This window comes from Sinocyclocheilus rhinocerous, unplaced genomic scaffold (genome assembly GCF_001515625.1).
Source record: "Sinocyclocheilus rhinocerous isolate Xijiao unplaced genomic scaffold, SAMN03320098_v1.1 scaffold512, whole genome shotgun sequence".
NCBI classification, from domain to species: Eukaryota; Metazoa; Chordata; class Actinopteri; order Cypriniformes; family Cyprinidae; genus Sinocyclocheilus; species Sinocyclocheilus rhinocerous.
This window is the reverse complement of record NW_015638979.1, coordinates 415785-442331: the sequence shown is the minus strand read 5'-3', so window position 1 is coordinate 442331 and position 26547 is coordinate 415785. Positions and strand designations below refer to the sequence as shown.

The following is a 26547-nucleotide window of genomic DNA, read 5'->3' as shown; positions in this document are numbered from 1 at the left end:
ATTTTGAATGTAATATGGCAATTAAATGCACTAAATGGGTTTAGTTTTTTGACAGTTATTAATATATGCAATTTCAGCAACAAAAATGTAAATTTTTCTAAAAAGGAAACAAATTACTTACTCTTATCATTTTAAGAGACCGGTCTTATTTTCTCTTGTATATTTATTATTGCTCTTTAATAAAGAAAAAGTTCTTCTTATCCGATTACTCGATTAATCGATGGAATTTTCGGTAGAATACTCGATTACTAAAATATTCGATAGCTTCAGCCCTAAAATACACAATACATAATTTATATCATTTAAATATTGTTTCTGTTAAAAAATATCAATATCACACTAAATCATTTTGTGTAAATAAATAAACAAAGAATGAGACAAATGCTTTAAAATACACCACGAAATATGTGTGGATGCAGCATCACAGCACGATTCATTAATTCTTCTGTTCATTCCTTACCAAGACATAGTGAGTATAAATCATTCATAAAACCAATGTACTTTCTTGTCCTCTCAGCAATTGATGTCTTAACAGTGTATTCGCACCGTAAAATACATTTAATTGAGAATGTCTAATGAGTAGCACAGAGAGTGTGCATGTTGTTAATGTCATTTTCCAACGAGAAACTCAATCTGACATAATGACATCATCACATGGCACAGCTGATTGGTTTTCTCCTGTATCGGTAGCCAATGAGCTCGCTGCTCAACATTCGAATACTTGGCTAGTGCTTGTGGTAGCAGTTGCAGCGCACTTCAGAAACCCTCCACCTTCCCCAGCTCTACCTGTATAGATCTGCTACGGGGTGATTATGTATACTTTATGGGGGTTATTTCATATATGTTATATGTGCAGCAGCAGTATTTCTTACATGCTCATAGCAGCATGTTGTGGATGTATTGGTAGTATCTCGGTACTTGTTCTGTCAGAGCAGCAGCAGCAGCAGTGTAGCAGATCTATTCCACTAAAACCAAACACATTAACATTGTCATGTACATCTCCCTCCAAGAGTTGTCAAGACAGAAATAAATAAATAAATATGTATATATATATATATATATATATATATATATATAAGCAAAGACTAGTGGCACTAGGTCCAAACATTAACTAACATATAATATGTGACCCAAACAGCAAATTTCCCAACCACTATCTCTCTCACACACACACAAACAATGAATCAAACAAAAACAAAAAAATTGTCCTAAACATGAACCAATAAACAATTCACAGATTTCAGAAAGGTTAACGTACTTCCATCGCACCGCAATACGATTAAAAACACAGAAGAGAGCAGTTCTGCCTCATGAAACCTGCTAATAACTAAATCCAGAATATTTATTGCCTATATTCAATGTAAAGCAAAGCTGCTCAAGGGTTTTGTTGAACTGAGGCTAAAACAGATTTCCCATTGCAAAACATGCTCATGGATATGTGGTTTTCTATTTTCTTATTGATTTGATAATTTGTTAATGACTCTGTGGCATTAATCATCTTTTGAAACCTCATCTTTGTTGTACTATGAGTACCTTTGAATTGGAGGTACTGTGTATACATTACTGTGAATGGACAAGTCTTACAAGCCTTACAACCGAAGCCGATCTGACCTTTGTGGGGAGGAACACTGTTCTAGATGACAATAGATTCATCCAGCAAACTGCTGAAACAACAGGAACTCGATTTTTTTTTCCTCACAAGTGCACAGAACAAGTACAAATGCCAAAAAGTAGTGATACGACTCTGTACTTTTGACATAATAAGACATTGTCATTTTGATATGAGTTCATAGGTCTCAAAGGTATATGTGCATCCAGGAAGGCAAACACAGTTAAATCATGGAATATTCTGGAAAAAGGCTACAGACATGTCAGCTAGGCTGGTCAAACAACAAGTGGGCTGCTCGGGCTTATGCGATGTTAAGATTCATTGTACAGTTCACTGGTTCAAAAAAGGCAGCCATTTTCATTTATTTCGTCAACATCTCCTTCAAAACAATTTCCTATTTCGCTATAAATGGCATTTAAGTTTGACAGTTGGGGAAAAGCTACAACTAACCAAACATGTCACCTACTCGACATGAAAGCCAAAGACATCATTTTGTGTTTTAAGGTCAGCGTGTCAGATTTGTGTCAGCTGAAGAAACCTTGAAGAGGGATTGTTCAGGAGAACTACAAAACTTTCAGTAACAGCAACTTGCTATTGGCGCTGTCTAAGACAAGACAGACTAAATTTGACCACTTTCATGTCATGACAGAGAGGTGATCATGATGGAGTTTTGCTCTTTACTATTGTTCATTTGATGCACTTTAAAAGAATCTTCACTGAAATTGTCTGAAATGTTTGATTATGGAAAGCGAGAACAATAGCATCGAGAGTCACTGGTCTCTTTTTGATGCACAAATGGGATTTAAGTGCTAGATATGATATTATTAGTATCGTTAAAGTTGTTAATAATGACTTACATTTTATTCAGATTTCTGATTAAATTATCTTACTATTATCTAGCCATTGTGCTTGCCAAATAACCATACATTCAACAGGTTTGCATATTTGTTATCAAAAGCAATTTATGTATTGCTAAGACTGACAATTCTCTTAATCTTGTAGGATTTCAAAGCTTGTAGTTAGCATGTTGCTAAGCTAACAGTGCAATATTCTTATAGGGATAAAATGCATAGTACATGAAAATATTGTGCAAAATTGTAATTTGTTCCAATTATTTTCAATTACTAATTTAATTAACCTATGTGTTTTCAGTGTTGAATTACATGTATAATTCAACATTAATTTTATTTTATTTCCACTGAGCTTGAGACAATGCATTATGAGATTGCCTTCTCTGTGAAAGATACATGCAATGGTGCCTTAGAATTTGGCCCAAAGAACATTTCTTCAAAGGAATAATTATGCTACAATGCCATAAATGCAGCTCACTCACTTTTGAATCAGAGGCAGAGAGACAGGAAGAGAGATCGCTTGATGGCTTCTCTGGTACTGCAGGCCCTGTGGCACGGCCACATTTTAAAATGCATTTGAACAGTCACTTGATGTTATAGCTCTGAGGAAACGATTGCTGCTGTTTGTCCTTCTTAATTAAGCAAAAGCTTTAACTCACTGTGTTGACATGGGATATTAATGCGAGACGATCCGCCGGCCTGTGCTGCGGTGTCTCCCTCGGCCCTGCTGGAGAACTGTCATGTTCCAGTAGCCTCTCTGATTGCTTATGAGGTTTGGGGAGTACCGTGAGAGTGTACGATTAGTAGACGTGCTCTACAGAGATCCTGTAAAGCATTAGCATGCTAAATAACAGTGAAATGATCTGTGAACACAAAAGACCGAAGGACATAAGAAGTGCAGACCCAGTGAGAGAAGCACCCCTTACTAACATTGCTTATTGCAGTAATTGGTTATTGACTTCTGACCCAGGTCTGTTTTAAGAGGATCAGACGATGCCCGGCTGACTCTACTAAGAGGTTCTGTTTCCATGATTAAGATTTGAAATCAATGACTCTGTCGTCATAGTCAAACAAGATCAAGGGGATACATTTCGTTATTCAAACATGTTTAATATGAAGTTGCCATTCATCACAATTAGACAACATAACAATGGTTGAAGTTAGCACCCAGCAAACACAACAACAAGAGCAAAACAATGCATAAAGTCAGTTATATGTAAAAAAAAATAAAAAATTAGATAATGCTTTATAATGCTTATAATACTATTTATATATAGCCTATTAATATTAACAAATGCAGAGACTACAATATATAAACTACGAATAAAATAATAGTTTGTTAATGATTTGTAAGTACCTTATTAGTAGGGATGTCACAATTCTCAATATAATATCAAACTGTTCTATACGACATCCACGGTTCAATACACGCTTGTGTGATTTTTTTTTTTTTTTCGGTTTTGCGTTTAAATAATATCCATGTGTTTTATTTCTCTCAGAATTGGCTGTGTGTGCCCATGAGTTCTTGTGCTGAAATGAAGAAACGCTTCCCCGCTTTTAACGTGCATGTGAAAAAGCAACACGCGCCAAGCATCTTCCCTTATAATGACATGCAATGATAAGCCTTTCTAAACCTGTTGTCCAACAATAGAGAACATTATAACTTGTTTTTACTTCACAACATTAGTCGAGTGTTTGAAATGACTTCCTTTTGTGATCTGATGCGGCTTCTTATCACAGAATGAGGCAGAAAATGTATTCTATACTGTAATAAAGGCTTTGTTGATTAGAAATGGCTTACAAATATAATGAATCATTATGAAAAATACCCGAGATGGCTTGAAGAACATAGATAAATCATATATTGTCGCAGGCGAGTGTTTATTTTCCTTAAATTGCATCATTCAAAACGTTTAATGTTATATCACCTTTTTATTCAGTTGCAGTGATAGCGATGCCTTTCTCCATATTAGGGATTTCCTGGAACATCATCAGAATTACTTCTGTGATGCATATGTGGATTTTCTGCATGAGGGCACCCTCTGGCGTCCAGTATAAATGAAACACACATTACATGTGTTTATAGTGCTCAATAATGGACAATCCATTAAAAACAGAGGTACATGGACTAACTGTATTGTTGCATTCCTACTTATTAGTGTATACTACTTATTATAAAGTGTGCTTTTTTTTTTTACCAGACAGTTGAGAATCAGTAGATACTATGCCTTCCAGCAAGGGCTAACTGGGCCATGCTAACCACCAAAACCTTGGACCTAAGTCTGCCTTTGATTTGCAATAGCAAGTAGCATATTATCATTTAGGGCTGTTATAATCCTACATTTAATGGCTTAAACAATGCACAAGGTATGTTTTGCCATATCTTTCTTTTTCAATAAGAAATACACCAACACATGAAAGAAAATATTTTTGTCAAGCCATTTCATGGAGTTTTTAAGCTCAAAAGTTACATTAAATAGCAAGTTGAGTAGAGAAAGCCTAGCTCAAGACTAGTCAAATGTCAAACATCATAAACACAGCATGCAAACAGCGAGCACAGGGCATTTGTAGTGTAGGCATTTGTGAAGTGAAGCATAAGTTGTGAAGTGAAATAATCAAGGTTACTTTAGCTTAAGAAAACTTCTCTGTCAAACACATTTGATGGAGAAAAAAAAAAAATTGGCACAATGTATGACGATCGTCAATGGACTGCAGGTGACCACTCAGCCCTGCATGGGAAGATGGCCCCTTTCTGTCTCTGCAAAAAAAGGGATTTTCTGTGAATGCTTAATCGCTTGCCACTGATGGTGCCGGTTTTTAAAATTTGGTCAGTGCTTGCTGTCTACAAAGCAAACTCGATAGGTGCTGTCTGAGCCTTGAGGGCAAAAGAGGTAGATGGTCTTTAGAATACCAAGCTAGCTGGACTAGAGCTGACTGGAGGAATCATCCACAGCTCAATGCCCTCTGCTCCCAAGACGGTCTCTGCAAAGAGAACTAAAAATAAACATTCTCCCTCAGGTGTCCTCAAGCTAGCCTCCTGTCAAAAGGAAGTCCATCTCTCATCCCACTTGCTGTGCCGAATAGAGTTAAGGGGGCACGAGATGCAGCTTTAGTTCAGTGATACAATAAAAATCAGGGTTCCGTTACATGAACGATGGTAGTGGCTGCCACAACTGCCGTTCACTGGGGGTTTTCATGATGCTAACACAAGGCAAAGATGCTATAGGCCATAATAAGCCAGTGATTTTTTTGTGTCAATAAAGGTTGTTCTGCCTACAGGGGTCACTGCTAGTACCTTTACATAAGAAATTCCATCATTATAGTGTATTACAACTCAAAGGCTTTATGCCATCTGTTCATTATCATCCTTGTTACAACAGCAAAAGCTAAATTGTCTTCAAAAAGTGTATTCTGGACCACACACCTAATGCTGTGTTCCACTCAATGCAATATATGGATTGTAATGGTTGAATGTTCTCAAGGTTTGGTTCGCATTGTGATTTTGGGCTACAGTTTCAGTACAGTTTAGTTTGGGGGCAACGGGATGGGGTGGTGGTGAAGTGTCATTAATGTGCAATTAGTAATTTCAACAAGAATATTCTACTATTTTGTATAGAATATTCTACTATTACTAAATATGAATTAAACATTTTAACATAAAAAATACTTGTATCAATATGCTACACCCAAGGATAATTTATTAAAGAACCAATATTTAAAAATGTATGGTTGTATGCTCTACAATGTGTACAGTACTTAAAATCATATACATTTTGTTTATGTTTATTCATATAACATGACACAACAGCTACAATTAAAGAAGAATTCCAGTAAATGGTTTCAATTTTTAGTCTATTCGTTAACAATGCTGTTGCCTCTGGGTACAGTATACACAGAGATAAACAAACATCATCTGCTATGCTTTGTTCCTAGCCAACGTGATCTCATGATAATTCGTATTTATTTTACATAAAATGTGGTTATATAAAACGTACATTTACTTACGTTTTTACAGGCACTAAAACGTATAATACTGATGTATTTTCAGCATCGAAACGTATAAATACTTACGTATTTTCAGCATTTAAACGTACAGAACTGACGGACTGACAATAGAACTATGTAATACACCAAAAACGCAACATAACTAAGAAATGAAACAATTTTATTTGTGCGCTGTAATCCAAATCTTCTGAATACGACTGCGAGGAACAGACCCAAATCCAAGCCTTTTTTCGGCGATCTTCTTCTCCATCTCGAGCAGCGAGTCCAGTGACCGTGAGTAGCAAAGCCCGCGCTGACTGACGCGCTCTTTACAAATTCAAATGTTGCCGCTTCAAACGACAGGTTTTACGGCAGGATAATCGAATGCTCATTGGCTCTCGCCTGCATTTGTCACAGATTGCGACATGCCGTGTTTCTGGTGAGGTGTGTTTGAATGATGCGCGCGCGCCTTCATGAGTTCACGGAGTGGATCGGGAAAACTATCTGGATAATATTTTCAGCAATTAACCACATAAATTCTGCTCTGGGTCACACAAACCTACTGTATTCCGCCAGAGAGGACTGCGGGTGCAACGCATCGTCATTTGGATTACTTTTGGTACTGCTTTTGACATTTTTGCAATAAATAAATGATTGTAATTGCATTTATCTGTCTGTCATGTTTTTCTTATACTGTACAGAAATGTTTAGGTTTATAGGTAGGAGTGGGATTAGCGACTATAAAAATATTTTAATGCTATATTGTTACTAAAATGGTTATTTTCCTGCATATTTCGGTCATTTGCGTTTTATATCCTTCTATATTCGCTATAAAATGGGTAAGTTAAGGTTTGGGGGTAGGTTAAGGGGTCTAAAAATCTAAATTGCGTATTAATAAAATTATAAAAATGCATATTCGCTGTAAAATGGCTAGGTTTAGGTTTGGAGGTAGGTTAAGGGGTCTAAAATCTAAATTGCTTATTGACAAAATGATAAAAATGCATTGATACGAATATCTTAATAATATAAAAGATACGTAAATATTTTTAAGTTTTTTAACTAAAAATACGTAGCGATATGTACGTCTTAAACGTTGAAATACGTCTAAATTGTAAGTTTTAGCATTAATAAAAACGTACAAAAATGTAAGTTTTGTGCTTGTAAATGTTACATATTAATACCTACGTATAAACATGAGACCAGGCTGTCCTAGCGGTTGTGATGACGTGCATTAGTGGAAGTGGTCACTCCAAATGTCTATCTGAGGGTTTTCCTTCATATGCATTGTTAGAACTGTAATTAATCGCAGTACAAATGCGTACAGCACCAAGATTGGTAAATGGTGCGGTTTATTTTATTATTATGTTGTTGTTGTTTTTTTTACACAGAACCATTACAACCCTAGTGGATAGCAAAATAGTTCATATTAAAATTTGTTTTGTTTGCAGACTTAGATATTTTGGCAAATCTAAGAACAATTAGAGCAGCCTAATATGAAAAATAATTCACACATATTTGCATTTAACATTTACACATGCATTTTTGCACATTTAAATATATGCTGAAACATATTGAGCAATGGCATACTGACAACATCTACAACATAGTATTTACATATGCACAGCTTTAGAAATGCAAAAATTAAAAATTAAAAATAAACCCTTGTAGATATATTTTCAAGCCCTTATCTCAACATAAAATGTATACAGTAAGATAAATGCAAAATGATTACTAATGAGATCATGATCATCTGATCTGAGATCTATCATGAGAAGTATGCAAAAAGACTCTATTTGCTTTTTATCTTTGAGATGGAAAATCTTTATGGTCAGGTATCTGAGATTCAACGCAGATTATAACTCAGTATTAGAAAGCACAGGATTAATGGTCATGTTTGGTCTTTGGGGTGAAAGACCAAACACGTAACAAACCCACAAAATCTCATTTCAACCTGCTTCCTATCCAAATATCCTCTACACAAGTTCAGTGACGCCACAGAAATCCATGGTAGACTTCATTTTCTCTTATCACAGCATGAATATGACACAGATGGTATATAAACGAAAACACCACAAGCTTTGATCTAATCTGAGAGTTGAACTATACCCATCTCTCTTTTGAATGATTTCTTTCATTTTAAGTTGAAAAATATGCTGAAAGTTATCATATTTCCTAAAACCACAAAGAAAATAGTTTACTGACACTCTCTCCCATGATGCTGGTATGTTGGAGGCATTTATTATCAACGCTTTACATCCAAATGGCACAGGAAGATCTTGGATACATGATAGTGATTCCTTTCAAAGTCTTTTAATGTACTGCCAAAACACTGTCGGCATTCTCTCAGAGCATTGATTTTTCATAGATACAAACTAAACGTCTTTTTCAGTGCCAGCTACTGCATATGAATGCCAAGTGCTCGACACAATTGATGCATGACATTAAAGGTTTTTATTTGAATTTCAATCCTGTGTTCAGTAAAGCAACAAATCAACATTGCATTAATTTTATTTATCGACCCCAGTCCAGTCTGCTGCCAACAGGTCATCGTGGCACATAACCAAAATTTGGACTGTTCCACTAGACGGGATAAGCATAATGTCTCAACATTGTCCCAGTGACGCTTCTGTGAGTTTCGCAGAGCAACAAGAACTAATTAACCAAATAGCACTTTAATTGTGTTCATCGGTCCATGATGGTAATTGCTGTGTCAGGGTAAGTATTTAAGGTAAAGTAGGATTAGATAAAACAACAAAAGAAGTCTTGACTGATCTGTTAGAACACACATATCCAAACAAAATGCATTTGTGTCACAAGTTCAAACATTTTCAAATCAGGGTCAGAAATTAACCAAGGCTTAGGGCAAAAAATGTCCCAGATATTTAAAATGTAGAGGACAAAAATGCTCCATAGTGAATGCCTTTTTTTTCCTGTTACCTAACATTATAATATGTTTTTCTAGGTCAGTTTAGAAAAGTAACCTGAAGCTCTAAAATATGTGTATTTACTTTTTAGTGTTTAAAGTGTGGCTAAATAGTGTTATATTCTTTTAAATGGTATGAGAAAACTGTATAGGTTACATTCATAAACCTAGAGATTGGCATTTGCAGAGTAAAAATGGGTCTTTGTTTCGAGCGGCAAGTTGATTTTACTTATCCGGGTTGTTAAGGAGATGAAGTGTTGAGTCATTACACTGTATTTCTGCCTCATCGCAGCTATAATTCTAGAAAGAAAAAAATAATAGAAGAAAAACAACTGCAGACAGAGATGCTCCTCCAAGGTCTCTCTTTACCCCAGCTCTTGCTGATGACTTTGTATTGATGGGCTTAGAACTCTTAGGCCTCTCTGAAGATAAACAGACCAATAACTAGAGCTGCATGGAAGCCTGTCAAAGTCAGACTGTCTTCACTGAAGTTTAGAAATGATTTAGCCACACTCCAAGTTGAGGTGGTTGGTGTAAGTAAAATATGAGGGAGGAGAGGGTCAGCAGAAATAGGAGAAATACCAGTAGGTGTCCTAACAGAAAATTACTGCTAAGAATGTAAATGTAAATTTGCCCAGTGAAATTGTTTTCAGGGGCATTTTATACCTTTATTAGGCCATATTTGTTCAAAAGGCGTCAAAATGCAGCGTGATGTTTAATTATACCGAATACTTCAGTTAAGAGTTGTGGCTTGTTAACTTTAAAATAAAATCAACATATAAAACAAAGTAGTTGTACATAAAGCAAAAAACATGGCAATTCAGTGGAACAAATGATATGGCAAATTTATGTTCTCCAAGGAGACTATTCAGTTTTATGTGGATAGTGAAGCATAAAACAATGAGAAAACTGCATATTTCACTGGGTAAATGGTCAATTCTTTGACTTCTGTTCCATAGAATAATTTTGTCATTGCCAATTTGGAAACTGTAATTCAGAAATATTTTTTTTTTGTAATTCAGATCATTTTGTATGTTTACATACACAATTATCTGACTTCTTATGTTAGATATTCTAAGTTTCTAAGCATAGAGTTACCCAAAAAGAAGAATCAACCTGACATGTTAAGAAAATACTTCATGCATTACTTTGAATGGCTCTTGCCAATAAAAGTACAAAAAGTTCCCTGGAGTATGTTACAGACTATATTTTATGCATGTTTCCAAAGCTGCAAAGAGGTCTTTCAAAAAAATGATGCAAGGAATTGAGATGAATATATGTATGCCAGTGACATCTATGAATATGGAACAAGAATATTTAACTCAGCATGAAGTTCAGTTGGCCGATACAAGGGTCAACCTCCTTAGCATGTCATTTACTATCTCTGCATTTAGATTTGAGCAATTCATATGATTGAAGCCAGTTCTTCGCAGCAACTTCCTCTTACAAATATCTTCTTCTTGCTGACTGAGGTCTAATCCACAGGAAGGCACTTAATTAGCTGTTGTTTTTGAGCCTTTACTCAACCTGTCAGTAAAAACATGCCTCTATGCCACTAATCACATTCAGTAATCTAAAAATAAACAGTTATATAATGCATCATGCTTTTAGTTCTAAAATACACTCCGTTGTTTTTGTTATGTCTTTACGATATTTTTAGCACCTTTCTGGCGATCCATCATAAATAAATGGAAGCAAAAGTGTGTTTTGGAACCATATATTAACTAATACTGGTGATGCAACAGGGCAATGTTAAATGCAGTATTGTAGTCCTGTGTCTTTATTTATGCACAAAATGTGCTTCAAAAAGTTTGAGAATAGTGCCCATTTTAAATCCATTATGTTTTTCAATAAAATCTTGCAGAGAAAGTTAGTCTGTATTTTATTTATTTATTTATTTATTTATTTGTTTAAAATGTAACTTTTCTTTTACTACACATACTTATTTATGTATATGTCACAGATCAGTTCTGTTTTCGTTTTTTATGGGCTTTTACGGACTGTTCTGTGTTGTTGTTGTGTTCATGACGCTTTTTTGTTCATGAAGCTTGTTTAAAATAAATTTGCTATATATTTTATTATATATTACTATACATCCTATTATATTTCTGTGCGTATTTGACCATTTAGGCATGCAACCTACACTTTTCCATGTTCCAGTCGGAGCACTTGCACAGAAAGCCTCCTGTCAGTAGTATATGAATACACACGCCTAAATGGTCAAGTGCTAAATTTATCTTTTAAGGTTTATTGTGCTTTAAATATTTATTTTTAATTTCAAGCACATCCTGCTCTTTACTTTCTCATTCATCCATGTTTCATCATTAAGTTATTAATAATTTCAAACAGTCCTGCCCACTGAAAGACTGAACTCTAGTGATGTCAAATTGTTTTTATCGATAATTTCTTGGTAAAGGGTGAGAGACCTGACAAGCCACTTGATTTTTGCCAAAGAGCCAGATGTGGCCATAGTTCCCGTAGTTCCCGCTGGTATAATGTATCCTTTATATTACTAACAAACTCATATTATATGATTGTCTAGTATTCTGGATCCATCTATCTGCATGTTCACTCAGTCTCATCCCCTGCTGTCATACCACATGAGCTGAATCATGTGCCTGTCTTTTTAAAGATCTTGTTAATGCATTACATTGGATATACACTCACTGGCCACTTCATTAGGTAAACCTTGCTAATACCGAGTAGAACCCCCTTCTGCTCTCAGAACTAGCTTAATTATTCATTGCATAGATTCAGCAAGGTGCTCAGAACATTCCTGGGAGATTTTGATGCATAACTGTCATGGTAGCATCACACAGTTGCAGCAGATTTATAGGCTGCTAATCCATGGTGCAAATCTCATGTTCCACTACATCCCAAAGGCGCTCTGGAATGAGATCTGGAGGCCATTTGAGCATAGTGAACTCATTGTCATGTTCAAGAAACCAGTCTGAGTTTCAGTTGGCACTAAGGGGCCCAAAGTGTGCCAGAAAAATACCCTCCACACCATTACACCAACACCACCAGCCTGAACGATTGATTTTCTTAACATAGATTTTACACCAAATTCTGACCCTACCATCTAAATGCCACAGCAGAAAATGAGACTCATTAGACCAGGCAACCTTTTTCAAATCTTCTGTTGTCCAGTTTTGGTGAGCCAGTGAGAATCCTCAGTTTCCTATTCTTAGCTGACAGGAGTGGCACCAAATGAATTCTTCCGCTGCTGTAGCCCATCTGCTTCAAGGTTCAACGTGCTGTACATTCAGAGATACAGCATACCTTGGTTGTAGTGAGTGGTTATTTGAGTTATTGTTGCCTTTCTATCAGCTCAAACCAATCTGGCCATTCTCCTCTAACCTCTGATATCAACAAGGCACAGAACTGCTTTTCAGACCATTCTCTGTGTGACGAGAGGGGCGGGGCCGAGAGCCGAGAGCTTCTCTCCTCCAACACTGTCGTCACTCCTCCTTTTATCCTTCCGGAGCTCCTCCGTGGGACTCGAGACCGGTGAGTGGCGCAGGTGTCGTGCATTAGCATTTACTCTACCGGCCTCACTCCGTTCCCACGGCTCTCGGCCCCGCCCCTCTCGTCACACTCTGTAAACCCGAGAGATGGTTGTCCATAAAAATCTCAGGAGATCAGCAGTTCCTGAAATACTCAGACCAGTCCTTCTGGCACCAACAACCATGCCAATTCCAATGTGATTGCTGCCATGTGATTTGTCTTATTAGATATTTGCGTTAACAAGCAGTTGAACAGGCACCTAATAAAGTAGCGGTTACACTTTATTTTAAGGTGTCCGTGTTACAGTGCAATTATACTGTACATTTAAGTACTGAGTAATATAAATTAACTACATGTACTTACTATATGGGTAGGGTCAGGATTAGGGTTTGGTCTAGGGTTACTTGCATGTAATTATGCATAATTTATTGTTATTATAATAGTAAGTACATGTAACGTGTAACAAGGACACCTTAAAATAAAGTGTTACCAAAGTAGCCAGTGAGTGTATTTCAAAATATGTGTTACATTAAACAATTTTACAAAGTACTTTCTTGAGATTCTCAATTCTAATGCATTTTTGGTCATTTGCATCTGTAGCTAGCTACATGTAGAAACATATATGCTCCTGGGGGTAAATTTCATAAAGATGCTACACTATATGAATTGAATACTAAGACGAGTGGAGTTTTAAACAGTCAAATTCTAGGTAAGGTACTGCTGGAAAGCTAACCTCTACTTGCTGAGCATACATTAACGATGAGGTGGGAAGGTTGAGCAATTAAAGTGAAGTTAATGCATTTCACACATGCTATCTTGTGGCTGGTGAGTTCGAGGGTTTTGGCACTAGACTCTGGACAGACAGCAGTGCTGCATACTAATTCAGCAGACTACAGAGTGAGCTTATTAATGCATATCCTCTCACAGAGGCTTGCTTTTGTAAGGACGTACATATGACTAATAATATGAGGAAAAATCCTTTGGCAAACATATTGAAAAGGAAAGGAAAGGAAAGGAAAGGAAAGGAAAAATGATATCTAAAGTAAGAGAAAATAAAATAGGTAGATATTCAGTGCTAAACTTATTTCTCCTCTTAGGACCATTTAACCTATGCATAAACTTTCCAGGAATCCAGATTTTTAGGTCTTGAGGTGACCCTCACAGTCATGTCAGCATCATATCACACAGATGCTTGCTGACGCAGCTGGTGACTCACTTACTCAAACCTGTCAGTGCTGTGTACATGTGCATGGATGGTGACAACATATTCTGCTGTTCGCCCAACCGCATTAGCTGCAGAACTGGGAAACAGCAGGAGCAGAGATCTGGGTTAAGACTACAGTGCTTGAATACTGCTACCGACCTGAAAACAAAAAAATGCCCAATTTATTTAGCAGAAGTGTAAATGGCCAAAAGCATGTCATCTTCACAGTCAGATCAAAATCAAGCTAGGGATGATGTGAGGATGAATAACGGTGATAATATGCGGTGTGACCATTTGTAAAATAATCTTCCTAAAAATAATATCTAGCTAAAAAGGTTCGGGTTCTCTCCGGCCCTTTCCTTTCAGTTAACAAAAGTGGTTATGGCTGTTGGAGATCAGAACGAAATAGCTAATCCAACCATCTGTGAGGCTGCAGTCTCATAGACCTAGTGATTTTCAAAACGAATTACAGAGATCAACAACCTGAAAGCCGCCTAAAGCGGAGAAAAAAAATAAAAACTACTTTACACAGCAAGAGACAATATCTCACGATGCCATTACTGTGCTGAAGGAACACGTTGCCTTCTATTTTTTTTTCAGTCTGCTCCATCAAGTGCTCCCAGCCATCGTATTTCATAGCCCTATAACATGTTTCAGAATAATATCAGAAGATGGTCGGGCAGGTTTTTCCTGGTGTGCTATGGAGAATCTTCTTTTCACCCCTGAAACAGAAATCCTAACAACGCCACTGTGCTGACCTTAATAACAGTCTCTTTCTATCTCTCTGAATCTCTACATCATATGTCACACATGATGCTGTTTACATGGAAACGGTTTGAATGTCAAGTTTGCTTGTAAATGGATCTGTGTAGACTATTAGTTCACCCAAAAATTACAATTCTGTCTTTATTTACTCACCCTCAAAATTACAATTCTGTCTTCATTTACTCACCCTCATTCTTTCTTCTGTGGAACATGATAGTGAGACATTAAATATATATATTTACTTGTTTTTACAAATTCAGGGATGAGTAGAAATTATTTTCTCTGTCACAGAGCTTAACTAGTAGGCTATTTAATTACTATTCCATTAAAAGTACAAGCATGGCTGTTACAAAATCTAGTAAGCTTATCATAGGAACTTTCTCTAAAAAAAAAAAAAAATTTATACAAATTAATCTAAAAAGTTGTTCCAAATGGTAGGCAGCAATATTTTTGCATGTCCAAATTCAGTACTGCATACTTTCCATGAAAAAGGTCACTGCAGTGTGTATACTGTATACTGTACAATACTGTAATGCGGCTCGACGAGCTAAGTAGGAAAAAATGAAATCAAAATCCATGTTACCATGTGCAATATTTCATATGCTGGGCACCTGCATGAGAAACACACCTCTGTTCCCTGAGGAAAGAGTGGCCATTTTCAGTGCACGGCTCACAGACTTTGAGGAGAAGTGTTCTTTTCAGTGAAGCAGATTAGATTTTAATGGATTGTAGAAAAGACACAAGTCTTGGGGAGCTTGTCCTCGGAGATATTGACCCAAGTCAATCGATATATTTGAATATTAACTACCCAGTATAGGAAATTATGATCCGCACTCACGAGAACAATCTTCTTTTGATGATTGTGGTAATTGAACATTGGCTAATTAATGTTGACGTCAATATAATTAGTGATTTGAAAAGTGGGTGGAGGGATTGAATTGCTTTACACACTGAGGAAGGCTTTGAGCCGAAACGTTTGTGTCTTTTCCCATCAGTAATGAATGTAAAATAAAAGAAAAAAGAAGATTGTTCTCGTGAGTGCGGATCATAATTTCCTATACTAAGTAACTCAACAGATTGACGCACCAAAATAAAAAGATCAAGTAACGCAAGAGCGCAGTGCAAACGACGTTGTTAAATATTAACTACCCAGTCATAAATTCAGTTAGAATTGAAGTTTTCTTAGCCGTAATTTAAGAAGCTGAGGTGTTTTTGGACAAAGCAAGTGGCATCAATATTTCACAAGTCAATGTGTCCTATTAATGGTGACAGTTTTTCCAAATGCTACTGTGACCTAAGACAGTCTTCACAAGAGTCAATTAAGGCTTGGTGCTATACTGAATATTTAAAATAAATTTACAATGATTTTACGCAACATTTTGATTGGTGCACTGATTTTAATGTGTGTTTGGCCATTCGTTTTCTTAAAAAAAAAAAAAGGGGGGATAAAATTGGTAAATTTGGTAAATTTTTGGTTCATCTTATTTTTCAGTAGATTCAAAACCCTTATTCAACACTTTAATTGCCATCATCACTCTGAAACGTCTGTGTGCAGACTTGCACAACATGCACACTTGCGGTTCAGTGCAATTTTAAATGAAGCAATTCAAGCACAATTCTGTGCGAATGAAAAATGCCTCTAGACATGACATACGGGAAGGCAAGCATGCACATACTTCCTGTGCTGCCATGTAGTGAACACATTCCAACCTAAATGTCATGGGAATTCCTTCATAAGGAATGCTGTTGTACAGCTTAATCCCCAGTGAAAATTTCAGGGGTGAAATAATGACACAAGGTACAGCAAAGACAAATAATGCTGAGCACTTGACTTCTGCACTGCTGGATTTGCTGCCGATCAAGTATTTCTCCAGCTACCACTCAGAGTCAGTGCTTCTTGCATTGAGAAAGCCATGAAGTAAAACCATTTATGACATTAAATAAGATTTGCTTTTACTGTCACTTTGAAAACTGCTCAGTCAACTTTCTCATATCTGTTCAACAAAATGCTAGCCATTGTGCATAAAGTGATTACAAACAACTGCAACAATTTTTAATACATTTTTATTTTTGGCACGTTTTTTAAGACTAGCTACATTCATGGAGAAAGAGGGGCAATGAGATCAGGGCATAGCACATGTTTGTTCTGCATAAGCACTAACTGCCAAGCCAAAGCTCTGACATTAGAAAATTAAGTAAATGGTAGATTTAGAAAACTAAATAGAGAACACACTACTTCATTTAAAAGTTAAGTATTAATATAAATAGTGACATTAAATCAAAACAGCATTCAAGTATTCCTTAAGTAAACACTACTTAAAGTATTTTTAATTAATCAAGTAAACAGTAATAAAGAACAAAATAATAAATAAATAAAAGCAGCCATTGCTTTACTTTTTCTTGTCAGTATTGTTGTTTATTAAATTACATAATCAGACCATTGTGGTTCTATTAGACTGCATTTACACAGCAATACCTAATTCATAGGCCCCATAATTTGACTGTTTTGTTGTTGTTGTTGTTGTTAAAAATTTTGAAAAAAAAAATGTAATTAATTAAAAGGACAGTGATTACAAGATTGTCACTGCATTACTGCAAAGTGCACCAGAGGGCATGCATGTGAGTGTTTCAAAGCAGTCTGTCAGACTGACAGCATTCAAATACGGTATTTAATAACATTTACTAACACAGAAAATGGAAAAAGATTTCAGATACTGTTTTATTGCATTTTTTTTTTTTTATTACATGGTATATTCTTTCTTTGAATGTTAGATTCCATTGCTGTTATAGCATGTGAAAAGACTTTTGGAAAATAGCCTCACTTCTTGCCCACTCCGAAAACTGCATGTATTGACAATACAAATGAAAAAAAGCATTAACCAGATTAGTAGCTTTTAACCTACTGTAGCTTGTGCACTAAACAGATGGCTTACTGACTAGAACAGAATTTTGAAATGAGCGTTAAAAGAACAAGTGAATGAACACAGTAATGTCCAGACAGAAGATACCAGTGCTCTGATAAGCAAGGGTCAGCTCTAAGTGTAATCCAATCTTTCCCCTTGTCCTGTTTTTAAATTACTCTCTACTTCTGCAAGGTTGATTAAATGTTGGTCAGATGTCTCATCACATTTGACAGAGCAGTTACTATCTCAGGATTTGGCTGTGAGTAGGGAAATTAATTGATTTATATCTTTTAGAGCGGTCTCCTACTGAAGACTTCCCTTATCGGCTCTTATCAGCAGTAGGAGCTGTCATTTCTTTGAATCTTTTCAATAAAGCTCTGATGTGATACTTCATTTTAGAGTCTAAATATAAGATGCAATTACTCAACTGCCGTAGCATCCACTGCAAATAATGCGGGCTTTTTTTCCAGATAATAAAACCTTAAAAGAGCCCTGTATGAGCAGATAAAGCATATCGCTGAAAAAGAGAATGCTTTGTAAAAAAACGTTAACAGATAACTAGAGACTTAGAAAAGATGCTGTAGTGTAACTTTGTGATTTCATAATAAACACCATGTAGTGAACTGCAGACCACCTACTGCAGTCAAAATGAGCAATGCAAAGACACGGACTAAACTTAGGGTTGCAGTGTATAATGGTACTACGGTTGTATTGCGACTGTTCAAGCCTCAAAATACCACAGGTGCCACAGTATTTTCCGAACAATAGTACCATATTCCATGGTCGGATATTCTCACATGCAGTAGATATACTTGACTCAGGTCTGGAAAGCATTAAATGGGCAAAAAAATAAAATAAAATGTCTGCTGATGTGTCCGCATGTAAACAAATAATTTAACACACAGCCAGTGTGGAATATAACGGTGAAAGCTGATCCGGTGATCCACAGCGCAAAGTTGATGTATTTCCTCAGCGACAAGCATGGATCAGCTCCAGGCATGACGAAGCAGATATCTTCCTCTTTTGGAAGGCCAAACAAAGTAGTTTCGCTTTCACAATGAAACACACAGCGCCTTCACGACATGGCGGTGGCAACAACAATACTACAGCGAGAATAAAAGTTACGCCTTCTTTCTTTGCGTGAACATTTGGGCGGCGTTATGCAAATCTTCCCACATCGTGACGTAGATATGTGGGGGCGTGTTAGAACGAGCCGTTTTAGGTAGGCGTGGTTGACTCTTAACTTTTATAAAGAATATCTCTTTGGATTTGAGACTTTAGTCTTTGCAACTTTACAGATCTTCTTTATGCACCAAGAGCTTGTAACACTCCAAAGAGAAAGGAAAAATTTAAATCGCATCATATGACCCCTTTAAAGCGAACTGCACAAGCATCTCCCTTTATGAGAGTTTGGGCCACCTTCACAAAGCAGAACAGCCAGTCCTTAATATGGTTATGTTTACACAGAGTTCGGTTACTTATGAGAGTGACAACTGCATTCTGTAACCGAACACACACTGTAAATTTTCAGCACTCCCTAACCGCATTTTCAGCTAACCCCTGCTGTGTAAACAGAATTGGGCTGGACCATTACTTCTATCTAGCATGTGTTTCGGGTTTTTATGTGTGGTTTAGTACCTTACAGGGACAGGGATATATATCATCCAATCAGTCTTCCACCGGAGCTGCTCCCGTCAGTTTTGTAGTTTTGCTCTCGAATTAAATGCTATGCTTCACTCTAATGAAAGTTGTTGTCATTTAATAAAGATCTGATGAATTAAATATATATATATATATATATAATTTTTTTTTTCTTACCAAGATGTGACACAGAAAATACCTTGTAACTCTAAGTTTAACTGCAGTGTGGCGCTGTTGATGAATTAAGCAAATATTGCCATCCTGATTTCTGGCAGTAATAAGGAAGTGAATATTGCTGAGGGGTACAACATTCATTCAGTATACTGCTGTGGCACTCAACACTGCAGGCAAGTAGATTACAATTAGTTGGGTGTAATGGCCCATAAGCCCCACTCTAAAGGCTGCTGGGAAACCTGCGGGATATACACGGATGGCATGATCTGAACGACAATGTGTGGGGGTGTCGATGAAATAGTGTTGCATACTTTAAAATTTAAATGCTCACACAATAAGTTGAGGGTCTGCAAGACAAAATAGATTTCTGAGTATTTGTAATTCATTAGATTGTGGCATTGAATGTCATTTTCCTCCAACTGTTGCAAACTTGCTGACTGAGTTAAATCACATGCTGACAAACTAACAAACTAAAATTTGCAGTTGATGGTAATTCATTGTGCAACTGAATGCCAGGGGTGGATGATTCAAAAGTAAAATACTGCAAAAAATAAACAGTAAAAATATTTTAAAATAGTCAAGTTATGCATTACACACCATTTTGCACTAAATGTGATGGATGATGAAATAAGAATAATATTTTTAAGCACCAGTATAATAATTGACAGTAAAATTTGCCTATAGTTATAAATATTTTCTCAATTTCCATGCAGAAATTTCCATTAACATTTTTAATGGTGACATTAATAAAACAATGAATCAGAGTTTTTAATAGGTATATAGAAACTGACAGCTTCATTGATTCATTCAAATAAATCCATCTTTACAACTCTAAAAGAATTTGTGCTACTAAAATTAATTTTAATGAATTAAGCAATAATCGACTAGAGGTGTTTTGACCAAGTATAAAAACAGCAATATGATAAACAATACCAATGTTCAGTAAATTAATGTATTAATTGCAATAATTGTAATCTACAACCTATAACCTATTTCATCTCTAGTCATTGCTACTGTAATGTCAATAATCCAGATACAGTATGGCTGTTGCCTTAGAAAGCGTTTCCAATCCTAATTTAGAGTGGACATCAGAAACAAAGTTTCTGAAACATTTTCAGGCATACTGGATAAAGAACCCCCACCCCCCTGTACACATTTGGCCACTAGAGGAAACATCTATACAAAATACCATTAGCCTGATGGATTGGATGGTAATAGGGTTAGAGGTACACTCAAAATGCATAAGAGGGAAAGGTTGCACATCCACTGAAAATTATACATGGTAATGACTTTACTGAACTTCAGCTAATACACATAAAACCAAAGCAACAGAAAGAAACCATATGCCCAACTTTCACACATTCCAATAACCAATTACGCTGTGGACTAAACTACAGCAAACAGTTATCAACATCAATCAAAAGCAAGTTTTGCATTAACCCTGTAAAGCCTGAAATAATAGTCAGATTTGTTTTAATTATATATATATATGTAAACGTTCCTCAAAGGCCTGATATAGCAAATTTGTACACACATCAGAACAAATTACACACAATGAAGGGCAACGTATTTTAAACCGTTTAACCTCAAAGCCCTTTTACTTGATAAAAAAAAAAAAACTATCATTCAGATGAAAGTCATGCAGTAGATCATGTACAGGTTTTTCAACAAATATTTGATCATGTTGATAATTTAGAGGTCTTAGAAAATCTGTGTATCAAATATGATACTGTAGGATTTACAGGGTCAACAATAGAACCTATCAAAGAACCAGCAGTGTGCTGGTTGTTAGTGGTGGTGAGAGTTTGTGAGACATAATTGCGGACAAAACTAAGAGTGGAGCAGCGCATAATACCTCACATTGGGAGAAACATTTTTGTCGCACAGCACGTACAAAGCACACATTGTCATCACATCTGCATTCCACAGCAGTGTCTCTGTGATGAGCATATGGTCAAAAAAGACTGTGTTTCAGACACAGTGCTGACACCAAAAAATAGATGATGGTAAATGTGTGAGATGTTGTTTGAGCAGCCTTCCAGAGCTGCCATAGTTCATGTTCAAGATCAGGTTAAAAGAGAAAGGAAAGAGAAAGGTCTCTTTATAAATTAGATAGGTCGACCAGAATAGTGACAAAACTGATCATTCATAAACATAAGGACTTGGAGGTGAAAGCTCTGGATCAGAAAATACACAATACATACTCACATTTCCTGTTAAAATAACACAAATAGCTGTAGGTTTCAAAGACAAAAAGAATTACATTCACTTGAGTCTGGGGTGCCTCTTTTAATCCCGAAGGTAATCTAAAACGCTCATTGATGAGTTTGCAGGGTGTGTAAATCTAGTTTCCCTGAGCCTTACAATCAATCTAGGGAGGACTAGCAAACAAAATAAAACACCGCAAGACAAAGACAGTATTTTACCAAACCAGAGAGAGCAGCTCCTCAGTGTTTAAATGCACCACTACACTTAGACTTCAATCCAAACTAATCTGCCCGAAAAAAAAAAAATCATGATTCATGTGCAATCTAGTCGCAGCCCCAGATGGCACCCTCACAGACCAGTCTGTTCAATGACTGTCTCATGCATATTGCACACAAAACTGGAGAGTGCTAGCAGAAAATCGACAGTTCCAATAGGATTGGTTGGCTACACACAGGTTGCAGGACTCAATGTGCATCACTCTGCCTGGAAACAAACTGTGCTGATACAATGAGTGCTTCTCTAGTTGCTGGATTTGCCTATAAATTTGCCAGATTACTGTCTTCAAATCTTTGACTTTTGCTTGAGGCACTGAGTTGCCAATAAACTAGATATCAATGAGCAGAACTGCACATACTGTTTTGTTTTCTGAGTTCTGAATGTGAAATAATCATTACCTATCACATTTGGGCGCACATAAATTCTAACTACAAGGTCTGCACATATTTCTGCTTTTATCTGTGTTTTCTGTACAGATAGTCACATATCTAAAATTTCCCCTCCTCTAAACAGCCCATAAAAAACAAAACAAGCTTTGGATGGTCACTTTTATGGTCAAACTTCCTTCTCCTCTCTAAGTGAACAGTTCTTGCCCAAAAAATACTGTGATGACCAGATTTTATGCTGATAGTCAAAAGTCTGGCTATTCACGTCTGTGTGCCATCCTGTTGGCAAAAATGCAGATGGCTAGACCAGAACTACGCAAATTCACCTGGGGCAAAAATCAAGAATGGTACAAAACATTAAAATCACTGATAAACTGATAAACACATAATAAGCAATGACGTTCAACACACAATAATCATTATAGGCATGAATGGTAAAAAAAAACAGTGCTTCTTACCTTCATAGATTGCTTTAAATCCTTGGGCACTCACTGCAAAATCCGTAGTAAACCACAGCGCCAAAATCGACCCAGAACTCACGATGGGTGATGGCAACATGAACCCAGACAACCTGAAATGAAATGTAAAAAAATTAATGTAAGTGTTCATCATTATAGTATTAGAATTTGATCCACAATATACATTATTTCACATAAAAAGAAACAGGTAATTGTTTCATTCATTCCTGTACTTTTCTAAAGTAGTTCACACTTTCTTTGTCATGTTTTTAATGAGCAGGACCAAATCGTGAGCGCACTTAGCTGCCCTAAGACTCCACTTTACTGCCTCACCTTTGACACCACTCTAGTGAATTAGATGACAATAACAAGCTGAAGATAAAACTGGGGTCCTCCGTAACAAAGACTAGACTCTGTGGTTCTCAAGTGAAAGATAAGACATGTTTTGATTGTCATTTTTTTAATGAAAGCGAGGAGAAATAAACTGGTCCCATTCCTCAGAGATCTCAGCTAAGTAGCAGCAGTTATCTGACTCTAACACATCAGCTAAAGTTCATGGAATTCTCTAAAGATGATTCATGTTATCTCAGACCAGCACAAAACCAGAACAGAGCACAGACTTCTTAATTATTGTTTCAGCAATCATCTCATTTCCTAACTAGTAGTCATTTGCAAACATCAAGATTATCATTCACTAGAAATGTTTATTGCTTAATGTCCTTTATTGATCTTCTATAGCAGAAACACAATGGTCATCTCAGATGTTTTAAGTTAACCAAATGTTTCTTGTAAAATTAAAAAATAGACACTTATGAGCACCATAAGTGCCATGGTGTAGGCATAAATGAATGTGAATAAATTTACTCCAGCAATCATCTCATTTCCTAACTAGTAGTCATTTGCAAACATCAAGATTATCATTCACTAGAAATGTTTATTGCTTAATGTCCTTTATTGATCTTCTATAGCAGAAACACAATGGTCATCTCAGATGTTTTAAGTTAACCAAATGTTTCTTGTAAAATTAAAAAACAGACACTTATGAGCACCATAAGTGCCATGGTGCAGGCATAAATGAATGTGAATAAATTTACATAGATTGCTTTTGGAAGAGTTCATATTGAAAGCTAACTAACTTTAGGATTGTGGGACAAATCTGATCAACATGTTCAAGAGATCATCAGAATTATACTGAACAACATATCCTAGGGCATTTCAGGGCCCAGTTTTATGGCAGTGTCCCTCTCTTACTGCCACAGTGAAGAGACACCTCTTAAGCCCGGGACACAAGAAGCCAAGATGTTCCGTTTAGGGAACAAGTCAGTGGTTACATATGTAACCATAGCTCTCAGAGGGAACGAGATGCTGCATTAAAATGCGTTGGGAACGCCTCTGCATGACCGCGTTCTGAAGCACATGTGGAATCAGTCCAATAGAGAAGCGAGACATCACAAGCGGGGTGACGTGAGTAACCAGGAAGCATAAAGGCGCACCCAACAAAGCGCATGTTAGCTTCTGATGAAGTGAGCACCTGCAAGGATTGAGGGAGTATAGCAAAGAGACGCGGCGTCTCGTTCCCTCGGGGAACAATAGTTACATACATAACCTAGGGACGTTCCCTTTCAGCAACTCGAGCTGTGTTGAAACACTTTGGGAATGAGAATACCCACTGCACCATACTAACAAGTCCCTGCCTGGTGTGTATCTTCCGAGCACATCAAGAGGAGAGAACTTGGGACCCTGGGGTAGATGCCAGGTCCAGGTTGTAGAAGCGGACAAATGTGTGTGGAGAGGACCAACCCGCCGCAGCACAAATGTCCTGCAGGGCCACGTTCAATGAGAAGGCCTTAGAGGCCGCCATGCTCCGGGTCGAGTGCGCTCTCACCCCCACAGGGACAACACAGATTAAGCTTTTCCTGGCCAGCTTCTTGGAAGGGAGGAGGACAGAAGGCTGGAAGTACTATGGGCTCTGGCGTAGAAGTGGGCACCTTAGGGACATACCCGGGCCTTGGGTAAAAGAACGCCCTAACCATGGGCAAACTCCAGGCACGAAACTTAAAGTGCCTGAAGATCCCCTATCCTCTTAAGGGAGGACATAGCGAGGAGGAAGACTGTCTTAAGAGAGGAACTTGTCTGGAACCTCCTCAATGGGTTCGAATGGGGGCACTGCACAAGCCCTCCAGAACCACCCCCAGGTCCCATGAAGGTACCTTATTGCACTGTACTGGCCTCACCCTCAGGGTGCCACGGAGGAAACGAGTGACAAGTGGGTGTCTTCCCAATGACTGACCACCCAGAAGGGTGTGGTAAGCAGCTATGGCCACCACGTATACCTTCAGAGTGGAGGGAGATAATCCTGTGGTGAAACACTCCTGCAGAAACTCCAGAACTGTACCAACTGGGCAGTTGACTGGGTCTTGCAGTCGCTGTCCGCACCAAGAAGTGAAAAGTTTCCACTTCAAGGCATAATGTTTCCTCATGGCGGGAGCTCTGGACTGGAGTATGTTCTCAACAATCTTGGTTGAGAGCAGTGTTGGGCAAGTTACTCTGAAAATTTAATCAAATTACTGATTACTGCGTACTCCTTTTAAAAGTAATCACGTTACTGTTCTGATTACTTTATTTCAAAAGTAATTAGTAATTAGTTACATTACTAGTTACGTTACTTTTTTCTCCATTAAATTTATGAAATCCCAGCATACGATAAATATTTGTTATTAAAGCATCGACGTTCACAGAACACTGTTATTTTTAACTAAAGTAAGCGGCTGATGCGTGCATGGTTTGACATGGCAGAATGCCAGCAAAGAGCTGCATTTATAATCTCTAAAAGACATCTCAGTTCATCGCAATCTCACAAATCTCTGTTATAACACAATTCCTAATATGCATAATGAATCTTTCATAATGTCTACAATTCGTGTGCTACAATGAGAGGATTCATGAGCACGCAAATTTCAGCACTGCATTGCTCAACGCTGCAAACACGTGTTATAGCCTAAACACAAGAAACGCTTGCACCTGTTAATCGTTTATATTTTATATTAGATCATGTTGCTTTTGTGAAAAGCAATTTAGATGAATAACTATTTATTTGTTTTAGATATTTTATGTTTAGATATTTCTTTTTTGCGGGAGTCCCGTGAATCATTTTATTCTCCCGCATCCCGCACACACACGAGTGTCTACCCACCCGCACCAGCACTCGCCCATCTTGTCCCGTGCCGCACTCTGTTGTGTCGGGTCTCGCGTCGGGTCTGGCACTTGACTCGACAGTGCGTGTGCTACATCCTTTTTACAATCTGACAGTAACGTATAGAGACCTCGGCTTGTAACTATACTCTAATTACTATTTTGAAAATTATAACGCGTTAAATTACTCCGTTACTAAAAAAGTAATCAAATTACAGTAACGCGTTACTAAGTAATGCGTTACTGCCCAACACTGTAAATATCTACCTTGCTGTTTATTGCTGCTGTACATCTGATCTTAGAATCAGTGTTAGCAACTTTTTTATATCTTATGTCGTCTGTTAATTTTTCAGTCAAAGCCAGATTATCATTGATTCAGTGATGTCATCATCCAGTTCAACCGTCTTCAAATAGTATCTGTGCAATCAAGTCGACAATATTGCCAGAAATTAAGTGTCCCCAACTA

The 26547-nt window shown here is 37.1% G+C and overlaps 1 protein-coding gene across 1 annotated transcript in view; it reads right to left on the bottom strand.

Annotated features, from left to right (window-relative positions):
- LOC107750749 (CUB and sushi domain-containing protein 1) overlaps window positions 1–26547 on the bottom strand; it is a 495842-nt gene that overhangs the window by 267649 nt on the left and 201646 nt on the right. Inside the window, exon 3 of the mRNA XM_016566272.1 lies at window positions 22890–23002. Within this exon, the coding sequence (XP_016421758.1) occupies window positions 22890–23002 (113 nt within the window). The remainder of the gene's footprint in view (window positions 1–22889; window positions 23003–26547) is intronic.